We start from the raw sequence: 18941 nt of genomic DNA on the forward strand, positions 1-18941 counted from the left end.
AAATTGCCGAACATGACAGGAAATCTACAGTCTGCTGATATAAAAAAAATGAACCTCATTTGATAGACATTTGAAATGAGGGCAGAACCAATGGAGTTCAACAGGTGAGCATCTCACAGTTGCACCAATGAGATGTGAGCATGAAGGTCAGAGAGGGAGGAGAACGCCGTTAGACTCACCGTGGTGTTGGTGTCGAGCTCCAGCAGGGCAGCGGTGATGTAGGCTGTCAGGGACACATCGTCACTCACACCTCCCTGTTTGAAACAGAACAGCACGTCAGTGTCACTAAAACTGGAAACTAAAGCCGGGTTTCCACCAAAAGTTCCTGGGACTGGAACTACTTTTGAAGGAACTAAAAGGCTCCCTCAGCCCACTGTTGTCTGTGTTTCCACCGCGGTCTAGAGACCTGCTAAGATTAGACAAACTAGTCCGCTGACGTATGAAAAAGCGACAGGACGGGAGACGAGGGCTGTTGGTGGTCACAGCAGTAAACACACTCTGCAGCCTGCAGTTCAGTGTGTCTGCGTGTTTCATCTAAAAAACATGCTGGAAAAAAAATAAATAAACGATGATATTTACTGCTGCATGTATCTACTGATGCACGTTGGATATAATGAATGAAATGCAGAGGAGGAAAATTAAACTAAGAGCTTCTGTGTGTTTGATGGTTATTTATTTGTGCTTTAGAACATTAACGCTGTGAGACAATCAGAAAATAACTTTCCTTTCTCTCCTTCACAGCACAGCCATGCTGTCTCACTTTTCTAACATTACCACTCGCCCTGGTGATCTCTCTCACTTAATGAGACGGGTAGCCAACAGCAGAGCCTAACTTTACTTTAAATGTTATTAAACGAAGAAACATGTTCTCCCCTCATCCGAAATCAATACTAGAGTACTTCCTTGTTTTATGAATGAAGCGGTACAAGTTGAAGCAGAAGTGCTGTGTGTGTGTGTGTGTGTGTGTGTGTGTGTGTGTGTGTGATGGTCATCCCTGCAAACTCCACTCCGTCAGTTCTGTTACTTTCAGAAGTACTACCTCCCCTCAACCAGGGCCTTTTTTGGGGGGTAAAATGTCCCCAGAACTTAATTTAAACCCTGGTCCCTCTGCTCGAAACGCAACGAGTCCCTCAAAAGGTTCCTAGTTCCGGAGGAAAGTTCCTGCGGTGGAAAAGCGGGTAAAAATAACTAAAAATAATGACAATGCATGTATGTAACATACAAGTTGTAATTGCATTTGTTACATTGTATATAACATATGAATATTTTTTGGGAGTTGTAAATGTAGCTGTTTTTTGTTTGTTTTACTTTTTTATCACATCTGATGGTCTTTGTTATTGTTCTGTTATGTTCTCACAGAACGCAACAATATGTTGCCAGTTTCAGCATTTACAAAGCTCAACAAAGTCTATAACAATCTTAATACAGTATAATATTTAAAAATGTACCATACATTAAACTGTCCTCCCTACATCATGAGAAACTAGTTTCAGTGAGATAACAGAAACAAGGTGACAGGAAATGACGGAAGAGAGATGGGGAATGACATGCAAAAGAGATCCCTCTCTGGACTTCAGTGGTCATTGTGGTTCAAGGTTGACCGTTTAACCCCCTAAACCACCAGGGCACCCCACATTTTGTTCTTTTCAAGAGCATTTCAAGAGATATCAGTCATGTCTTGCACTGCACTGTTATTGAGGCCCTGCAATCCTGGAATTATGTGTGAAACATGCTCTGCCACGGAGCACTAAATGTGCATGTTTTTGTTTTTCACTTAGTGACAAAATTGATTCAGTTACTGCTGATTGGAAGCATTGCTGTTTTATTACACATTGGCCATTAAACTGTTGATTAAATTGAACTGAACAAAACTGCGCACACTTCTCTTTTTTTTTCCCTTGCCTGAGAAAATAAGGATGACACACGCACCTATCAGCTCTCTACTCATCTTGTGTGTAAGACAAGCTGAGCCTGAGCTGAGCAGATAAAACTCTTATCTGTGCCCTTATCTGGCGGCCATGCCCCACTACTGGAGACCGTCACTCGATGTGTATGCCTCCGCCAACCGGTCAAGTTCTAGTTTACATCCTTTGTCTGTCTAAAATTCACACTCACAGCTCTCAGAAAGCAAATTGCTCCTCAGATTGAGCTAATTCTGCTAGTTATGTCTTACAGGAAAGATTCACCCAAGCAGAGCTCTGAATGACCAAAAGCAGATGATGCGTAACCCCGACACTCCCCGTTTAAAAATGTTGTCACCTTCATGCCGTTGTGGAAGAGTTTCCCCACAGATCTGATGCAGCCGTCAGGCCGCTGGTGTGAGGATAGCCACCTCCGTGTCTCTTTAATGTGCTTGTCGTGCACAAAGATGTATGGTCTCGCCCCGCCATAGGACTTCATCACAAAAGAGGTCAGCCTGGAGGGGCACACACACGACACACACACACAAACAAGGTTATTTTAGAAAACAGATCTAACCACGTGTGCCTGTGTTGATAACCCCAAAATGGACCAGGACAATTACATAACAGCCTCCTGTCTCACACTAACATGGAGCACTTGGCCTGAGCTGCAACTAAACAATCATACTCCTCCGAGCCGCACACGAGCCCGGCAGAATACAGACAGCTGGAGCTGACAGAGAGGCAAGTCTAATATCCACATCTCACATGTTTGGATCGTAATTAATGCTTCTAAACGAAGCCATTTATAGACATATTACATTACACATATCGTATTGTACTATTATCAGTGTGGACGGTAAGGGTCCACTCTGCTTAACTCTTTATTGAAATTTTAAGGTGCAAAAAAATAGGCATTCATTACTTGGCCACTTTGGGGCAGCAGAACAAGCTGTAAACACAACATTGACATATTATTACTAGGGCTGTCAAAGTCAACGCGACAATGAACGTCACTTTAACGCAACTTGATTTTTAGGTAGTAGTGGGCTCTCTTTTAAATAGGCTAAATAACGCTCCAAACTTACACTAAATGTTGGCCAGGAAAAACGGTCATGGACATTTTCAAAGGGGTCCCATGACCTCTGACCTCAAGATATGTGGATGAAAATGGGTTCCATGGGTACCCACGAGTCTCCCCTTTACAGACATGCCCACTTTATGATAATCACATGTAGTTTGGGGCAAGTCATAGTCAAGTCAGCACACTGACACACTGACAGCTGTTGTTGACTGTTGGGCTGCAGTTTGCCATGTTATGATTTGAGCATATTTGTATGCTAAATGCAGTACCTGTGAGGGTTTCTGGACAATGTCTGTCATTGTTTTGTGTTATTAATTGATTTCAAATAATAAATATTTACATATATTTGCATAAAGCAGCATATTTGTCCACTCCCATGTTAATAAGAATATTAAATACTTGACAAATCTCCCTCTAAGGTAAATTTTGAACAGATACAAAATTTGCAATATTTGTGATTAACCGTGATTGTTAGGGTTAATGGATTCCTTAGGTTTTTTCTAGTTTCATATGGTGCCAGTATCTTCACTCTAGCTTTAAAACTGAGTCTATTTAGCGAAACAACAACCTCAAGATCAATTGACCAAGATCGAATTGCGTTAATGCGTTAAAAAAATTAGTGGCGTTAAAACAAATTTGTGTTAACACGTTATTATCGCGTTAACTTTGACAGCCCTACTAAAAACACATAACCTCTCCCCCGCTCCGCTCCATGTGTGTGCATAAAGGCTAAGCCCCGCACTCGGTGAAGCACAAGACCGGAGGAAATAAATGATCGTGTGAAAGTCTAGCACTGCTGCTGCAGAATGAATATCGGAGAAACAATGGACTTTGTTTGTGGTTTTGGTGCTGGCCGGGCACTGTACAGTGGATTTTTGTGAAAACAGCTGCCTGCTAAATCTGCGCCGAGTTTGTGGGCCTGAAAACCAAAACAATGGAGGTAAACACATCGGTCGCACCTCAAACACCTGTCACATTACCCATAGTCCTTTGAGTCATTGTTCATAATGAATATTGATTAGTGCGGCACACTTTAAGGAGTCCTTTTCCAGGAGTCCTGAGCTTTTAAGTGATTTGGACAATACCATCCAATCTCCTGTTGGAATTCTAATTCAACCGAACACTTGAGAGCCCTAGTTTCTCCTAACCACAAACACACACCCACACACACACTCACCAACTGCCAAACTGCCCAGCACCCTCTCCAACAGCAAAGGGTTTGTTAAATCCCCTGAGGCACTGTGCTTTAAGCCCATTAAATGCAAATATTAATATTTTCTGGCAGGCTCCCCATAAAGTAAATTATTAGGATGCCAAAATGCCAGAAAGGACTCACTATGTGTATGTGTGTGTGTGTGTGTGTGTGTGTGTGTGTGTGTGTGCGTGTGTGTGTGTGTGTACCTCCCACTGTCTGCATGTCATTTTTATTCTCTTATCAAATGAAGTGTGAGATTTGAGCTGAAAATATTCACAGTTTAACAGCAAAGCTCTTAGATGGATGTTTTGGAATGTTCTATAGCCACTGACGCAACTGCAATATATCATGAGTTATATAAATGAACATATTCTATTATTCATATTATTTTGGTGCTTCTATGTTTTCAAAACGCACACCATTAAGTTTCAGTGAGAGGAGTGTAAGTGACGTGAATAGACAATGGCAATATATATATATAGATATATATATATCTACATACATATATATATATATATCTCTGTCTATCTATATATCAATATCTATTTACATCTCTATCTATCTATATGTTCTTTTTTTGGTTAAATTGAATCAAACTTGTGACCAGTTTCTACACGGTCATAGAAAATGTCATTATCTGTATCCTCAGCAGCATCCACTCATCATGTTACTGACCAGGTGTTTCCAGACTCATCACTCTTCCCAAAGGCACTGTAGGAGCCGTCATCATGCTTGTAAGTGAGCTCCCTCTGATATCCTACAACACACACAGACACACATGAACAAAACAGTCACATTTACCAAAAAAAAGCTGCGGAGGGGGGGGCTACGCTGGTGAGGGCCTGTTGTTTCACATGCCGGTGAGACGATGAAATACAATCCCAGAGGGCTGGTTTAAATAATAGATCCAAGACACTGAAGACTTATCAGATGTCAGAACACGACACGGCAATATATAATACTAGGAGACAAGATTTTAAAACTTTGGAAAGTTATCACTGACAGTCTTTCATCGAGATGATTGTGAGGTAAACAGCGGAAATATGGCATTCATGTCACAGTCATCTACTGGGAATATGCAACGCCTTGAGCCAGGTTGCCTTTTTTTGCTGGATGACCCCGTCTGAACACAGACAGCCCCCTCATTCATTTCAATGGGACATTGATTATTTCTTTAACTCTAAACTGGTTTAAATCCGACTACTGACAACAGACCACACAAAGGCATTATTTTCTGTGAGGGACAACAGACAAACAATCTGGGAACTGATGGAGCACCCAGTGTCTGTTTAGAGAGAAATCGTTCTCACAGCTCCAGGTGGGTTGCATCTTTGAACCTGCTCATTTAAAGTACGGATGCACCGATCCGACTTTTTCAGTCCCCATAATGATACGATACCTGGGCTTTGGGTATCGGCCGATACCGAGTACCGATCCGATACAAGAGTTTCATTAATAAGCTGTATGCCTCACTGTGTGGAAATGACTGGGATTATTGTTTGATGTGTAAGGCAACATCAGGCTTGACTAAAAACATTGATTTCTTAATTTTGTAAAACAAAAATGTAACAAATAAATACATAGATATAAATTTACTGAATTGATATTTATTATTAGAATAATAAATCGTACACCAGAAACTTGGTAGAAAAAAAATATTTAAAATTAGCAGAAATTACAATTCAGGTGGGAACCTTTTTAATGCAGCAACTAATTGGTCAAAATTTAAACAGGAATTAAAATTCCAGTATATAATGTATTTAGTATATAAACATAGAATTGAATTGAATAGATCGGCCCCATAGTCACCGATACCTGATCCAGCTATTTGAGTCAGTATCGGCCCGATATCCGATCCGGTACATCCCTAATTTAAAGCTAGGGTTGGTAATCTTCTTCTTCAAAAAATGTTTTTGTATTTGTTGAAATTCTCGTTACATCCTGACAGCAATCAATAAATCAAATGCTCTCTGGAGGCCTGAAGTAACGTTAACAGCCCCCCCCCCCCGCCTCTCCCCATCTTTGCTTCCAGCAGTGCAGACGCAACAGCTGTCAGTGTTGCCGACTTGGCGACTTTCTCACTAGATTTCAGGACTTTTTCATTTTCACTCTTTTCATTGGAAAAGAGTTGGCAACAACTGGGCTGGGGTCTTCGGTTGGATCATTCATCACAGACAGGGACAGCTCACAACTCACCGCTCTCCAGGAAGCGCGTCGCCCTCTCCAGAATGGCGTCGGTCAGCTGAGCCGTGCTTTTCAGGTAGTTGAGGATGAAGATGTTGGGCGCGAACAGCACCATGTTCTGCTCCCCGCAGCCGTACGGCATGGCCAGGAGCTTGTCCAGGTTCTTCATAGCGCGGCCCATCAGGTCACCTGCAGAAGCAATAGGAGAAAAGATGAGGCAGATTCCAGCATTATATCCATCGCAGGTTGGAAGGGTAAAATACAGTAGACTACTGTGTTTGGTCCATCACATGCAAATGCTAAAGTTTTGATAGCTAGAGAGAAAAAAATGACAGAGAAATAGTGTCACTAACCCAGAACAGAGACGGAGGCCCTGGCCGATCCAGCCACAAACATCTCGGGCATCAGAAGGGAGATGTTCTTCTCCACAGGCCCCTCTGGCAACACAGAGAGCAGGAAAAGTTTCACATTTTGGTAAATTCACTTTCTTGCTTGGAGTTAGATAGGAAGATCGACACCTCTCTCATATCTGTAACTACCCACAGCAGCTGGTTAGCTTAGCACATAACCACAGCAGCCGTGTCATACAGCAGCACCCAATACACTAGACCTCTCTTAGAGACCACCGGGTAACCGACTGTATCAACGAGCCTGCAAGCCTCATCTCTGGTTTACGGTTGGGTTTTGCGGTTTGTGTGAGTTCAGTTTCTATGTAATGCTCGCAATATTCACTCATCACTCATTGGGCATATTGGTCGGGATATAAAAAATGCACCTGCTGCTGCCTGATTATTTATTTTTGTGTAAACGAAGTCTCGGTTGTACACATTACATTTCCTCTAGATTTTTTTTTTGTGAACCCCCAAACTTAAAGTTCAAACTGCACCTACAGTATCGCTAATAGTCTCCTCTGGCTTTGGTACACGTGTCAGTGATGTGGGATTTTATTTGAACATTAACAAAGTGACAATGAGTCAGTGTGTATTCAATGTGGCAACCATAGCTGTTGTTATGCTTTTGTTCTGACACGGTGGAAACTTACAAACCATCCATTCCATTTCATACATACTCATCCAAACACAAATGCTTCTGAACGATAATGAGCGGCCAATAGCAATCGATCATCCCTCACACTGAACAACTGAGAGCTTCAACCTCTGACTCCGACACAGGTCTCCATGACAGAAAGACGTAATGAATGAGAGAATCAAGATGGTCGTTGACCCGGAGGCTTGCAGATGACGGATGCTGACAAGACACGTGGTTGTGAATGCTCACCTGCAGGACAGAGGAGAGCGTTGTGGCTGACCATCTGTGGTGTTCCTTCAGCCTTGTGGAGAGAGACAAAGAGGATGAGATTTATTTCATTAAAAGGTAACGTAACAACTTCTACTCACAAGTATTGTGTGTGCATCAAAGCCTGATATATCTTCTCCCTCTGTGCCATATAGCTCCATTATTGTCGAAAAACGATTAAAAAAACACACCAATGCGCCGAGCTGTTGCACTGGGTGCTCCTTCATTACCGTGAACAGCAGTGTGTTTTAACTCAATCCAACATACACCGTCCTGCTTTCCCAAATACTCACTAAAACACCAAATGTGGATGATAATCCATTAAGAGTACGTGCCACAACCAAGTCAGTCAACTGATAATAACGGTGATGTATTTGTGTTGTTTTATTAAGTACTTGAAATTGAAAAAAGATGCCTGCTCACTGACAAAACAGAGGACGCAACCAAATTACCGTACATGGTCTACGAGTTCAGATGGATCATTTTTCTCAGATTTTGTCACCTTGTGCACATGTAAGAAATTCATTTATTCTGATACCTCTTTTGTCAGTATGTGGTCACTTTTTGCAATGATATAGAACGGTTTGATTTATTTCAAACTTTTATTTTTGTTACTCTACTTTTGATAAAGACTGCAAAATGATCATCATAAAATAACAAAGCAGACCAGGTCACCAGGGGTGAGGAACAGGTCCATTCACAATGAGGGTGCGTTCTCTGTATGTTAAAGGTTACTTTCCCAATTTTTTTTTTTTTCTGTCATTTACTTTTTATCAGGTTTTCTTTTAAACACAGATATACAAAAGTATACATATGTGCCAACTGGACACAAGTACACACACACACCACCCAAAAAAAAAGTAAACTGCAGGGGGAGGATCCATCTCTTAAATAAACAACAAAATTAACATAAATATACACATAAATATATATATAAATGCATACATATTAGGGCACTGAATATTTAATCACGATTAATCGTAAATTAATTGCATTTTTATCTGTGCAAAATTTAGGGAGATTTGTCAAGTATTTAACACTCTTATCAACATTGGAGTTGGCAAATATGCTTGCTTTATGCAAATGTATGTATATATTTACTATTGGAAATCAATTAACAACACAAAACAATGACAAATATTATCCAGAAATCCTCACAGGTACTGCATTTAGCATAAAAAATATGCTCAAATCATAACATGGCAAACTGCAGTCCAAAAGACAACAACAGCTGTCAGTGTGTCAGTGTGCTGACTTGACTATGACTTGCCCCAAACTGCATGTGATTATCATAAAGTGGGCATTTCTGTAAAGGGGAGACTCGTGGGTACCCATAGAACCCATTTTCATTCACATATCTTGAGGTCAGGGGTCAAGGAACCTCTTTGAAAATGGCCATGCCAGTTTGGAGCGTTATTTAGCCTCCTTCGCGACAAGCTAGTATGACATGGTTGGTATCAATGGATTCATTAGGTTTTCTAGCTTCATATGATACCAGTATCTTCACTCCAGCGTTAAATCTGAGCCCGCTACAATCTAAAAATCACAAGTTGCGTTAATAAGTTAGGGAAAATTAAAAAAAAAATTGCGTTAACGTGTTATCGCGTTCATTTTGACAGCCCTAATACACATACATACTGTACATCCACACACACAAGCAAATCCATTATGCACTCATCTATATCAATCCATAATAATGATTCGGCACTTGGAGGAAAAGAAAATTATTTTTTAAATCTATTATAGTATATTATAGTCTAGTATATTACTACTATAATAAAATCAGGCCTTATAGTTGACACATGAAAGCCATTTTCACCAAAGGTGTCATTTGAGTTCTTAATGTAAACGTAATTATTTTCCCAATTTTCATAGAAAAAAACAAGCATACATGTCCATACTCGACGTTCTGCTCATGTCACTTTTCTGCTGTTTAGTGTCGTGTTTGACAGTCACTGACCTGCACCAGCAGGGTGCGGACCACCGTGTCGATTCGGCCCATGTCGGGGACGGTGGCCACCTCGTTGCCACACAGTATGTCAGTCTTCAGGGCCTCTGCGCTGACCTTCAGATCCACCTGACCTGTGCACACACACACACACACACACACAGAGTGTTATTTGGAAAGCAGGGCTGATTTGATTAGCGCTCCCGCTCCCTGTCACACTGTCACATTTTGTGTACGGAGGCAAAAAAACAGCTTCCCGTCTGCTTTTCAATCCAACTCATTATTCTCCCTGTCCCTCCATCTCTCCTGTCTGTGTTTGCCTTCCTCCCCCAGTTTCCCATCTTATCCGCCCTCATTAATCCCCATTTGTTGCCTTATTATACCACTCTATCTCCCACCCTCTCCCTCCCTTCCTTCACAGCCCACAATCCTTCACACGGAGGACAAGTACAGATCACCCCCCGAGGGAGAGGTTTCTGAGTGTTTCGTCAGAGATACTACCTGACTTGTTAGTACAAGTGATTGTCAGCATTCCTCTAAGGGGGAGTTAGAGGAGCGCAATTTGACATTCATCAGAGCCGCGTCTCCATCCCTGCTGATGGAGGCTGATAGAAATCCTCTGCTTTCAGGCCAGGCAGCGTTACAACAACAGCCCCCCCCCCCCCCCCTCCCCGTCTTTGCTTCCAGCAGTGCAGACGCAACAGCTGTCAGTGCCCTTAATACAGATTAATTAGCTTGTTCTGTCTCATCTTTGTCACAGAGTGTAAGTTTGGCATCGGACGGAACAAACAACATCAGTATTTAATTATAAAGATGTGAAGATTGCAAAATATATTAACAGCGACAGTAATAACAGTCACTACACAGTCTTTGCAGTAATGAGGAGGCAGGGAGAGCTGTTTGAGATGGTGTTCAATCAATTTTCGAATGACATCAGACCCTCTTAGTGCCAGGTTGAAGAGCCTCTAAAAGAGCATTGAGAACACATTAGGACCATACCAGTGTACTTTACATTACTACTTCCAAGGTACACCATAGTGTTTTAGTAGGGCTGACAATTGATTATCATGCATTTTTTTTTTTATCTGTTCAAAATGTACCTTAAAAGGGAGATTTGTCAAGTATTTAATACTCGTATCAACATGGGAGTGGGCAAATATGCTGCTTTATGCAAATGTATGTATATATTTATTATTGGAAATCAATTAACAATACAAAACAATGACTAATAGTGTCCAGAAACCCTCACAGGTACTGCATTTAGCATGGCAAACTGCAGCCCAACAGGCAACAACAGCTGTCAGTGTGTCAGTGTGCTGACTTGACTATGACTTGCCCCAAACTGCATGTGATTATCATAAAGTGGGCATGTCTGTAAAGGGGAGACTCGTGGGTACCCATAGAACCCATTTACATTCACATATTTTGAGGTCAGAGGTCAAGGGACCCCTTTGAAAATGGACATGCCAGTTTTTCCTCACCTATGTGTTTCTAAATGGAATGGAATTGAGCCAGCATTATTCCTGGTCAGCCATCTATTAATAAGATAAGATATTCCTTTATTAGTCCCACAGTGGGGAAATTTGCAATACCTAGGGCAGTTGGAGTTACAATCCATGAGAAGGTCCTGCTCTCCTCTCCGCACAAACACACACTGTACTGGCAGCCATCACAGTTTCTGGAGGTGTACTGGTCTGAATCAGCCAGTGTAATCTTCACCTGCAGACCACAACAGAGACAAACATACTCAGTCTCCGAAATCAAAAACATTGTACATGTGAAACCATTTAAATAAATTCCATACTTTAAGACCTTAAATATTTACCATGATGCACTTTGAGAGATAGTTGAAGACAGTGGCTTTGAGAGTAAACACCTCCCCTCGGATGACGGAGTAGGGCAAGGTGAGACTGACAAAAAACGGCTGGAAGACAGTCAGTCCAGTGTCGGGCGACACACCGAAGCCCACGGAAGAGACACAGAAAGCTCCAGCTGCCCACTTAGTGATGGTGTCAGGGACCGTCTTCTCCACATTCACTGACCCGCTGTCTCTGTACAAACACACGAGCAAGAGCCAAATGAAAAGGTTCAAGTAGCATAGAGCTCCTCCTTTTAAGTTTTAAGAGTGAAAACATGAACATCAGCTCAGCAAATTTCATGACAATCTGTATTAGTACATGATGAGATATGTTGTGCGTTTGACTTTAGGGGCGACGCAAGAGGAGAGTTCCATCCACTGGGGAGTTTGAGTGCTCGGTAAATTTCATTGTTTGGGGGCCTATTACGAATAAGTTAAACACATAATCCAGCCTAAAATTAACACAGTTGTAGCTGCCAAATGCAGGTAGGACAGGCTGGCAAAAAAAGAAAAATGCAGATGTGTGAATGCGTAAATTAACACACTTACTAATTTAACAGAACACTCCAAAGTCAAATATATTCGTCTAGATATGGCAGTGATATATAAATAGCTTTCAAAATATAACAGATAAATAGATTACACTTCATTATGGCCTTTAGCAATGATGTGGCGTGTATGACTATATCAGCCTTCTCTCAGCTGCGTCCCCGACTCCAGCGGTGTGAAACAGACTTGAGAGGGAGTAAAAAAATTAATATAAAAACATAATTCAAAGCGGTAAGCACCCACAGCATAACAGCCAGCTGTCCTTCCTGCATTTGTCAGTTTAAACTATGTCGCTGGATTATGCCTTCAACTGTAATATTATCATACAATCTGCACTCCGAGCCCTGATTGGTCAGTAGGTGGTACTTTTCTTCGAGTTGATCTCTTCTCTGGAACATAACCTGCTCCGTAGCACGGAGGCTGTTCTCCGTTTAATATCATCGATAATTGAATATGTTGGGTCTTGGACAGAAAATGTTCTAAATGGTTAATCAATTAATAATAATAAAAAACAACAACAACAATTCAATAATAAGTTGTAGTTTGAAAATAATGTCTGGAATGATATGAAGAAACTCAACGTTCTTGCTAACACACACACACACACACACGCACGCACACACACACACTCTTATCGGTGTTCAAAACGCACAAATATCTAAAAATAAGGGAAAGTGTATAATTTTTTTTATACACTTTATTATTACCCCACAGTAACTAGGTCCCAGATCCAGGTCTCAGGGAAGAATGTCCTGACGGTCTCTTTCTTCTCCTCCTCTTCTTTAACTTTCATCGCAACACCTGCTCTCTGTGGCATCATGTTGGCCATGGGAACCGGAGAGTCTACCATATCTAGGAACGCATGAATATATAAAAAGAAAAAAAAAGAAAAAAATCAGATTACTCAACTAAACTTACCCGACAGAAACCAGCTCCCAGATCCAGGTCTCAGGGAAGTATGTTCTAATAGGTTCTCCTAGGTTCTCCTCGATTATTCCAGCTTCTGCCACTTCATCAGTCTGATCAGCAGAACTAATTAAAATAATTAAGTTTAAAGTATATTATAGTTCTCGTCCTCGGGTCAATATGAATGGACAATAACAATGAAACCATTAAGCATACCCAACCCATATTCTTCATCTTCTAAGGCATAGATATGGCAGTTATAAGGTTTTTTCACATCGGAGTTGGTCACAATTTTGATTCCTATTTCCTAGAAGGGGAAAGAGAGAGAGAGAGAGATGATAAAACCAAATAAAAGACAGAGAAGGCATACACTGTAGATGATTTGGTCACTACTGATGAACACAGAATGAAAATGAAAATGTCGACTACTGACTACATGTTATACAATCAATGCCAATATCTCCTGTAGCCAATCAAAATGACAAATTGTCTACTTTAAAGACGCCGTAGACATCATTCTTCTCATTGTCCTGTCCAAAGTGGAAGGAGCGCTTTGATCGACTAGCTGGCTCCACGTCATCCTGAATCTCCACTTCTAGTTCAGGCTCTGGTTCTGGTTCTGGTTCGTAGCAGTGATATGGGTCAGAGTCTTCAATGTCGTGGGTGTATCCTGACAGCTTCTGTAAAGGCAGCCTGTTGTACACCTGCATAACAACACACACATGTACATGAGCATGGGTAAGTCATCAGTGTAGGCAGCAGGTACAAACCATTCCAACCTGAGGGCCTACATAACAATATTTAAATCATCTTTGAAAAAACTAAAATCATAATAATATTAAAGGGAACGCATGTACGCTTTTACACGTATAAACGCGTTTTAATCGTTTTTTTATTGCCAATGGGTGAACAGGTTGTAACCTAACCTCTATCAGCCTGTGGAGAAGAACCCAGCCCAGTTTTTCCATTAAAAATCAAATGGATGTGACGTCATGCGCGCTTGTGAGTGCCTTTAATTTCAGCTTCGCTTACAGAGCTAAGTGTGCAAAAAGAGCTAACGTTCGGTAAGAGATGGAGTCCGCTAACGCCAACAGACGACCAGCCCCCGACCACAACTCAGACTCCAACACAAACTCCACGGAAGCACAAAAAACTAAGATATATCTGGTGAAGCTCGTCATGCAAAACAGGAATGTGACCGACGTCGGGCGAAAACTAGTGTTGTGGGAGTGTGTTCGCACGAAGGAAGTGACAGTTTAGCTTCGAGAATACCAGTGAATGTGCAGTGGAAGATGCAGTTGGTGCAGAAATAAATGCTGCAGCTCCTGAAGACCAACAGAGGTTTCCTGTGTCTTATTTCCCTGCTGCTGAGTGAAGTGACGGGGGTTAACACCGGAGCGAGCAACGTTATCGACTCCGGCCGAGGAGACCAAAACTACGGTGTCTCCCCTGTTCCTTCTGACCACGGTCGGGAGGCTGAAGCAGGAAAAGTGAACACTACAGTAGGATCAACGTCGGCCGGGCCTTCGATTCATGGGGGGACCTTCGTCTGGTCAGCTAACATTACTGCCAAGCATGTGAAATATAGAGTGATATTGTGGTTTTAGCTGGCTAATGTTGCTAACGTTAATCAACATGATGCCTGTCAATCACGTTCAGTCAAACTAGGTAGCTCTGATCAAATATGAATCAATATTCTGTTACTGTAATGCCTATTTCTCACGTAAAATGTTTTCAGAATCATCTTGTAGTGTACTGTTCAGCTGTAAAATGAGAAAGTTTGTGACCCGGCAGCCATGTTGAGATCAGTTGAAGAAATACCAAGCACCGCCCACCAGCCGGAGCACAGCCAATAGGAACGCGCTCTCTTTCTGAAATGACCTGTGATTGGTCAAAGTCTCCCGTCACGAGCTAGATGTTCTAAAGCCTGAAAACAGAGCCATGAGGAGGTGCAGAAGTCTAGTTATCTCTCAGAACACTTGAATTACAATATGCTGAAAGGTTATTATGGAATTTTTGCCCAATGATGCCAAAAACATTCTGCCTACTGAAGCTTTAATGGCTACTGTCACTGTTAACAAGTAATTTCTGATTCTTACATTCCCTTTAATATAATTAATAATATTTTGTAATTTCACAATGACTTGGAACTAGTTCAAATGCAGTTTGAAAGGCTTTCTCACTCAGGTGTGACTACCTGTCCACACTATATTTTGTAAATAAATTAATTACTAATTTTTCCACTTTTCTCTTCTCGGAAAACAAGACATTGTGCTTTTTACTATTAAAAAAACACCGTGTTCAGGTGTTGGTAAAGGTACAGATGTTAACGTGGGTCAAATTAGCGCCGAGTATCGTACATAGTCGACAGTGAGCTCCTGCTCCGCCTGCAGCAGGAGGACGCTCTGGTCGATGGCCCTGACAGAGCACATGGAGCCTGGATGAGCCTGGAGGCTGAGCGTGGTCTTCTCTGCTGGAAGCTCCTGGAGAGAGGAGAACTTCAGAGACACCTGAGCAGGAGACACCAAGAGGGAGTGTCATTAGTTTGAGAGCCGATTAGAAGAGGTCAGGTCACGAGTACAGCCTTTAAATAATCTATAATGCATATTATATTGGATATCAATATTGCTTTGAAGATAAAACGCCGATAAAATGCCCAAATGGGTGATTCAGGTGTTACCTTGTTATTGAGGCAGAGCTGGATGGGGACGTTCTGGCTATCGGCCACAGCCTCTCCACTGGGCATCACAGTGTAAACTATCACTTGGGCAAATGGCGCCAGGTCTGTAACCTGACGGAGCGATACGGACAACTCTCCTTTGTTGACTGAGGCATGAAAGACAGAGAGACAAGGACATGCGACATATGACCGTATGAATCAAAATAAATAATACTAATAATATAATTGCTAATTTTGCTCATATTAAATCAGATATTAGTATTTTGCTTAAACAATGATCTTTGCTGCACATGGGCAAATAATAATCTGCTAGGTTAACCTGAAGCTAATGTAGCTACGTATATGTTTGCCTGAAGACGACCCAGTGGGCCACTCCGGGGTCTGAAAAGTGAAGCCAATGCGGAAGTGTCTTAAACTTGCATTCTTTCTAATAGCCAGCAGGGGGCGACTCCTCTGGTTGCAAAAAGAAGTCTGATTGTATAGAAGTCATCCTTTAGGATTGCTGTCTTAGTTTACGTAACATATGTTCGTACCATTTCCTGTTTTAACAGCCACCGGGACACGACCGTGCTGCACAATTCCACCTCTGGACAGGACCTAGAAAGAAACATAACACAGGCAGATAAATTGAATGTGTGTTTTTCCACAAAGAATTGAGTGAGTATAAACGCAAAGAGGCTGTAAAGGCGGACAAGTCGGCGTGATGATGTTTTGTAGTCTCATTTAGCAACTTGCTAGGAACCGCCTTTTTTAAGACATGTAAAAGCTTCAAAATTCACGAGTGGGGAATTTAATGACGTTTTTGATATTGTAGAAAAAAACATTAAAATCTCTTAACCTCTTTTACCAAACGGACCCGGTACCTGAGCTGTGTGTTAAAACACTGCCTTTAAAAACTTCATAAAATGCTGTTGTGGTCTTTAATTCCGAATTGTGTAAAAGTGTATTTCGTCCAAAGCAGTGTTTGTTTGCCAATGATTTCAATATTTTAGTAACAAAATCAACGCACAAGAAATTGTAATTTTACTTTATAATATTTTTGACCGTTTTTATATAATGTACATACTTGACTTTGGATTCTTTTCGTTATCTTATTTACATTGTTAATTAGCTTATTTATTATCATTATCTAAGTTTTACATGATCATATTTCATTACTATAATAAAACTACTCAATTTGGAGTTGAAATTATACAATTTAGTTGTTTTTTTATTGATTATATACTGTGCACAATGGTAGAATGTGATGATGCACAGGGTAAAAGTCATGGCCAAAGGCTCCATTGTGTGCACATAGCCTCCTGTAGTGGATATCAGGAGTATTTTATAGCCAGATTCCCTTTCAAGAGGTAGAAAACCCATTTGGCACACTTTAGGTATCCAAGTGGCCAAATGGAGAGTCCGCCTGGTCCTATCCTTACTAAAACCTTTGTAGAATCTATGTGCTTTCTGTTATTTATATCTGCTTTGGTACAGTTGTAGTCAAGGAGTGGCTGAATGAATTCAGTGGCATCATTGCTATAATGGTGTTATCCACGGTCTAATCTAGAAAACACTTTAGGCAAGGATAAAAATGTAAATTTTTCCATTGGTTCATCACAATTTACTCCCAATGTTACTTTCTCTGAGGTCTTACCTATCCATAGAGACCAAGATCATGCATATACACTAGTAGTATTAGTAGTACTAGTAGTTGTGGAGTTATTCTTGATTTACTTTGGGTATGTCTGTCTTGGCGAACCAGACCTTCTAGCACCCTAGAGCTTAAGAGGTTAAGCTTGTGTTAACCACAGACCTTATTTCAGGCATCCAACTAAAAACTCATTCAACGGAAACCACTGACTTCCGGATGAGTGAACCGGAAGTGCTAAAATGCTAATTCATTCCCGGGTTTTAGGACTCCTGCACCACTCCATAACCCATCGCATGAGTCTTACCAGGTAAAAGAAGTCAATGACTTCCTGTCCCTTCTTTAGCTCCTCCCCTTGGATGATGTACTGAGCACGCAGAGTCGCGTCTTTGTCGCAGGAGATCTTCCCGTTCACCTGCATGAGTTTCAAAAAACTGCTGCTCTTTGAGTAAAATGCTGCGACGTGGTGGTGGGCCGACCTGTACTCTGGTCTGCGCAGATCGCGCACATATGGCTCATTCTCCGACGTCTTTTTAGACTTCGCCTGTTGACACAACAACCACAAGTCACACATTTTATCTCAGAAGCCTTCATTCATCAACCTCTAATTATTATCTAACCGACATTAAACCAATTCTCAAAAATAGATTCATTTAACAAGAATTTAGGTCTGTGTTGTTCACCTCCAACATGATCGATATGGTGGAAAGTTTCTTTAATTAGATATGGATAATGTATAATTGATAAATACTGATGTGGTTATTTAATAGGAAGCTCTTGAACTGAATCGATTCTTGTGAAAAACAAAGAGTCTCTCTGACAAGCAGGAACTAACCTGTAGCGTCACAGAGTCCTTCCAGAGGGCGGTGTCAAAGAAAACGAAGCCATGCCTTTCATGTCTGTAGTGAGCATGAAGTTTTGAGTGTCGCTGGCTGTTAGATACACTGGCTCATTGGCAACAGCTTTGTCGTCTGGACCGACCATTTTGACCTGCAAACAAGGCAGAAAGCAGAAGCTAACCCACGGCAGACTTTCAAGATGAGAGACTAAAAATTCATCGTTCATTCAGCATACTAAGGATTTTGCCACTCTCCAGCATTTCACTAAAAAATTTAACTTTGCAGTGCTGGTCATTGAAGGCTTAAGGCTAAAGGGTTTATTCCCTCTGGGAGCATGAATGAGTCCAGAAACGCTGTTCAGACTCAGACTCGAACAGAAACTACACGGAAGCACCAAAACCGTAAAGTTCTATGTAGTGAAGCCCGTCTTGCAAAACAGTGTTAACTCTTCCTGCTTCAGCCCCCCCGAATGCGGTCAGAAGACACAGGGGAGATCGTAGCTTTGGTCTCCATGGCCGGAGTCTCTGCTGTACTCTGCTCCTTTGCATGCCTGCTTGCCTTCACTCACACAACGCGCTCGTTCTCACTCACGCTCTCGCTCCGCCCCTCACGTGCATGCGCGCACACTACATACTGCAGAAGAGTTAGTTTAGCTCTGAGAATATCTAGTGAATGTACAGTGGACGTTTGTGCAGAAAATAAATGCTGCAGCTCCTCCAGACCAACAGAGGTTTACTGTGTCTTGTTTCCTGAAGTGACGAAGCTCCGGAGCGAGATACGTTATCGTCTCCGACCAAATCTGCGGTGTGACCCCTGTTCCATCTGACTGCGGTCAGGAGGCTGAAGCAGGAAAAGCCAACACTAGGCTCAG

General features: G+C 41.6%; 1 protein-coding gene across 1 annotated transcript in view; it reads right to left on the reverse strand.

The window, feature by feature from the left end:
* Positions 1 to 18941, reverse strand: part of LOC119491138 (alpha-2-macroglobulin) — a 41759-nt gene that overhangs the window by 8933 nt on the left and 13885 nt on the right. Inside the window, 18 exon segments of the mRNA XM_037774836.1 lie at positions 180 to 254; positions 2260 to 2416; positions 4856 to 4937; positions 6377 to 6553; positions 6718 to 6801; positions 7643 to 7694; positions 9621 to 9742; positions 11201 to 11327; positions 11434 to 11659; positions 12723 to 12867; positions 13138 to 13228; positions 13416 to 13625; positions 15282 to 15431; positions 15602 to 15747; positions 16135 to 16198; positions 17539 to 17775; positions 18067 to 18104; positions 18107 to 18221. Of these exon segments, the coding sequence (XP_037630764.1) occupies positions 180 to 254; positions 2260 to 2416; positions 4856 to 4937; positions 6377 to 6553; positions 6718 to 6801; positions 7643 to 7694; positions 9621 to 9742; positions 11201 to 11327; positions 11434 to 11659; positions 12723 to 12867; positions 13138 to 13228; positions 13416 to 13625; positions 15282 to 15431; positions 15602 to 15747; positions 16135 to 16198; positions 17539 to 17775; positions 18067 to 18104; positions 18107 to 18221 (2298 nt within the window).

This window comes from Sebastes umbrosus, chromosome 7, assembly GCF_015220745.1.
Source record: "Sebastes umbrosus isolate fSebUmb1 chromosome 7, fSebUmb1.pri, whole genome shotgun sequence".
Classification (NCBI taxonomy): Eukaryota; Metazoa; Chordata; class Actinopteri; order Perciformes; family Sebastidae; genus Sebastes; species Sebastes umbrosus.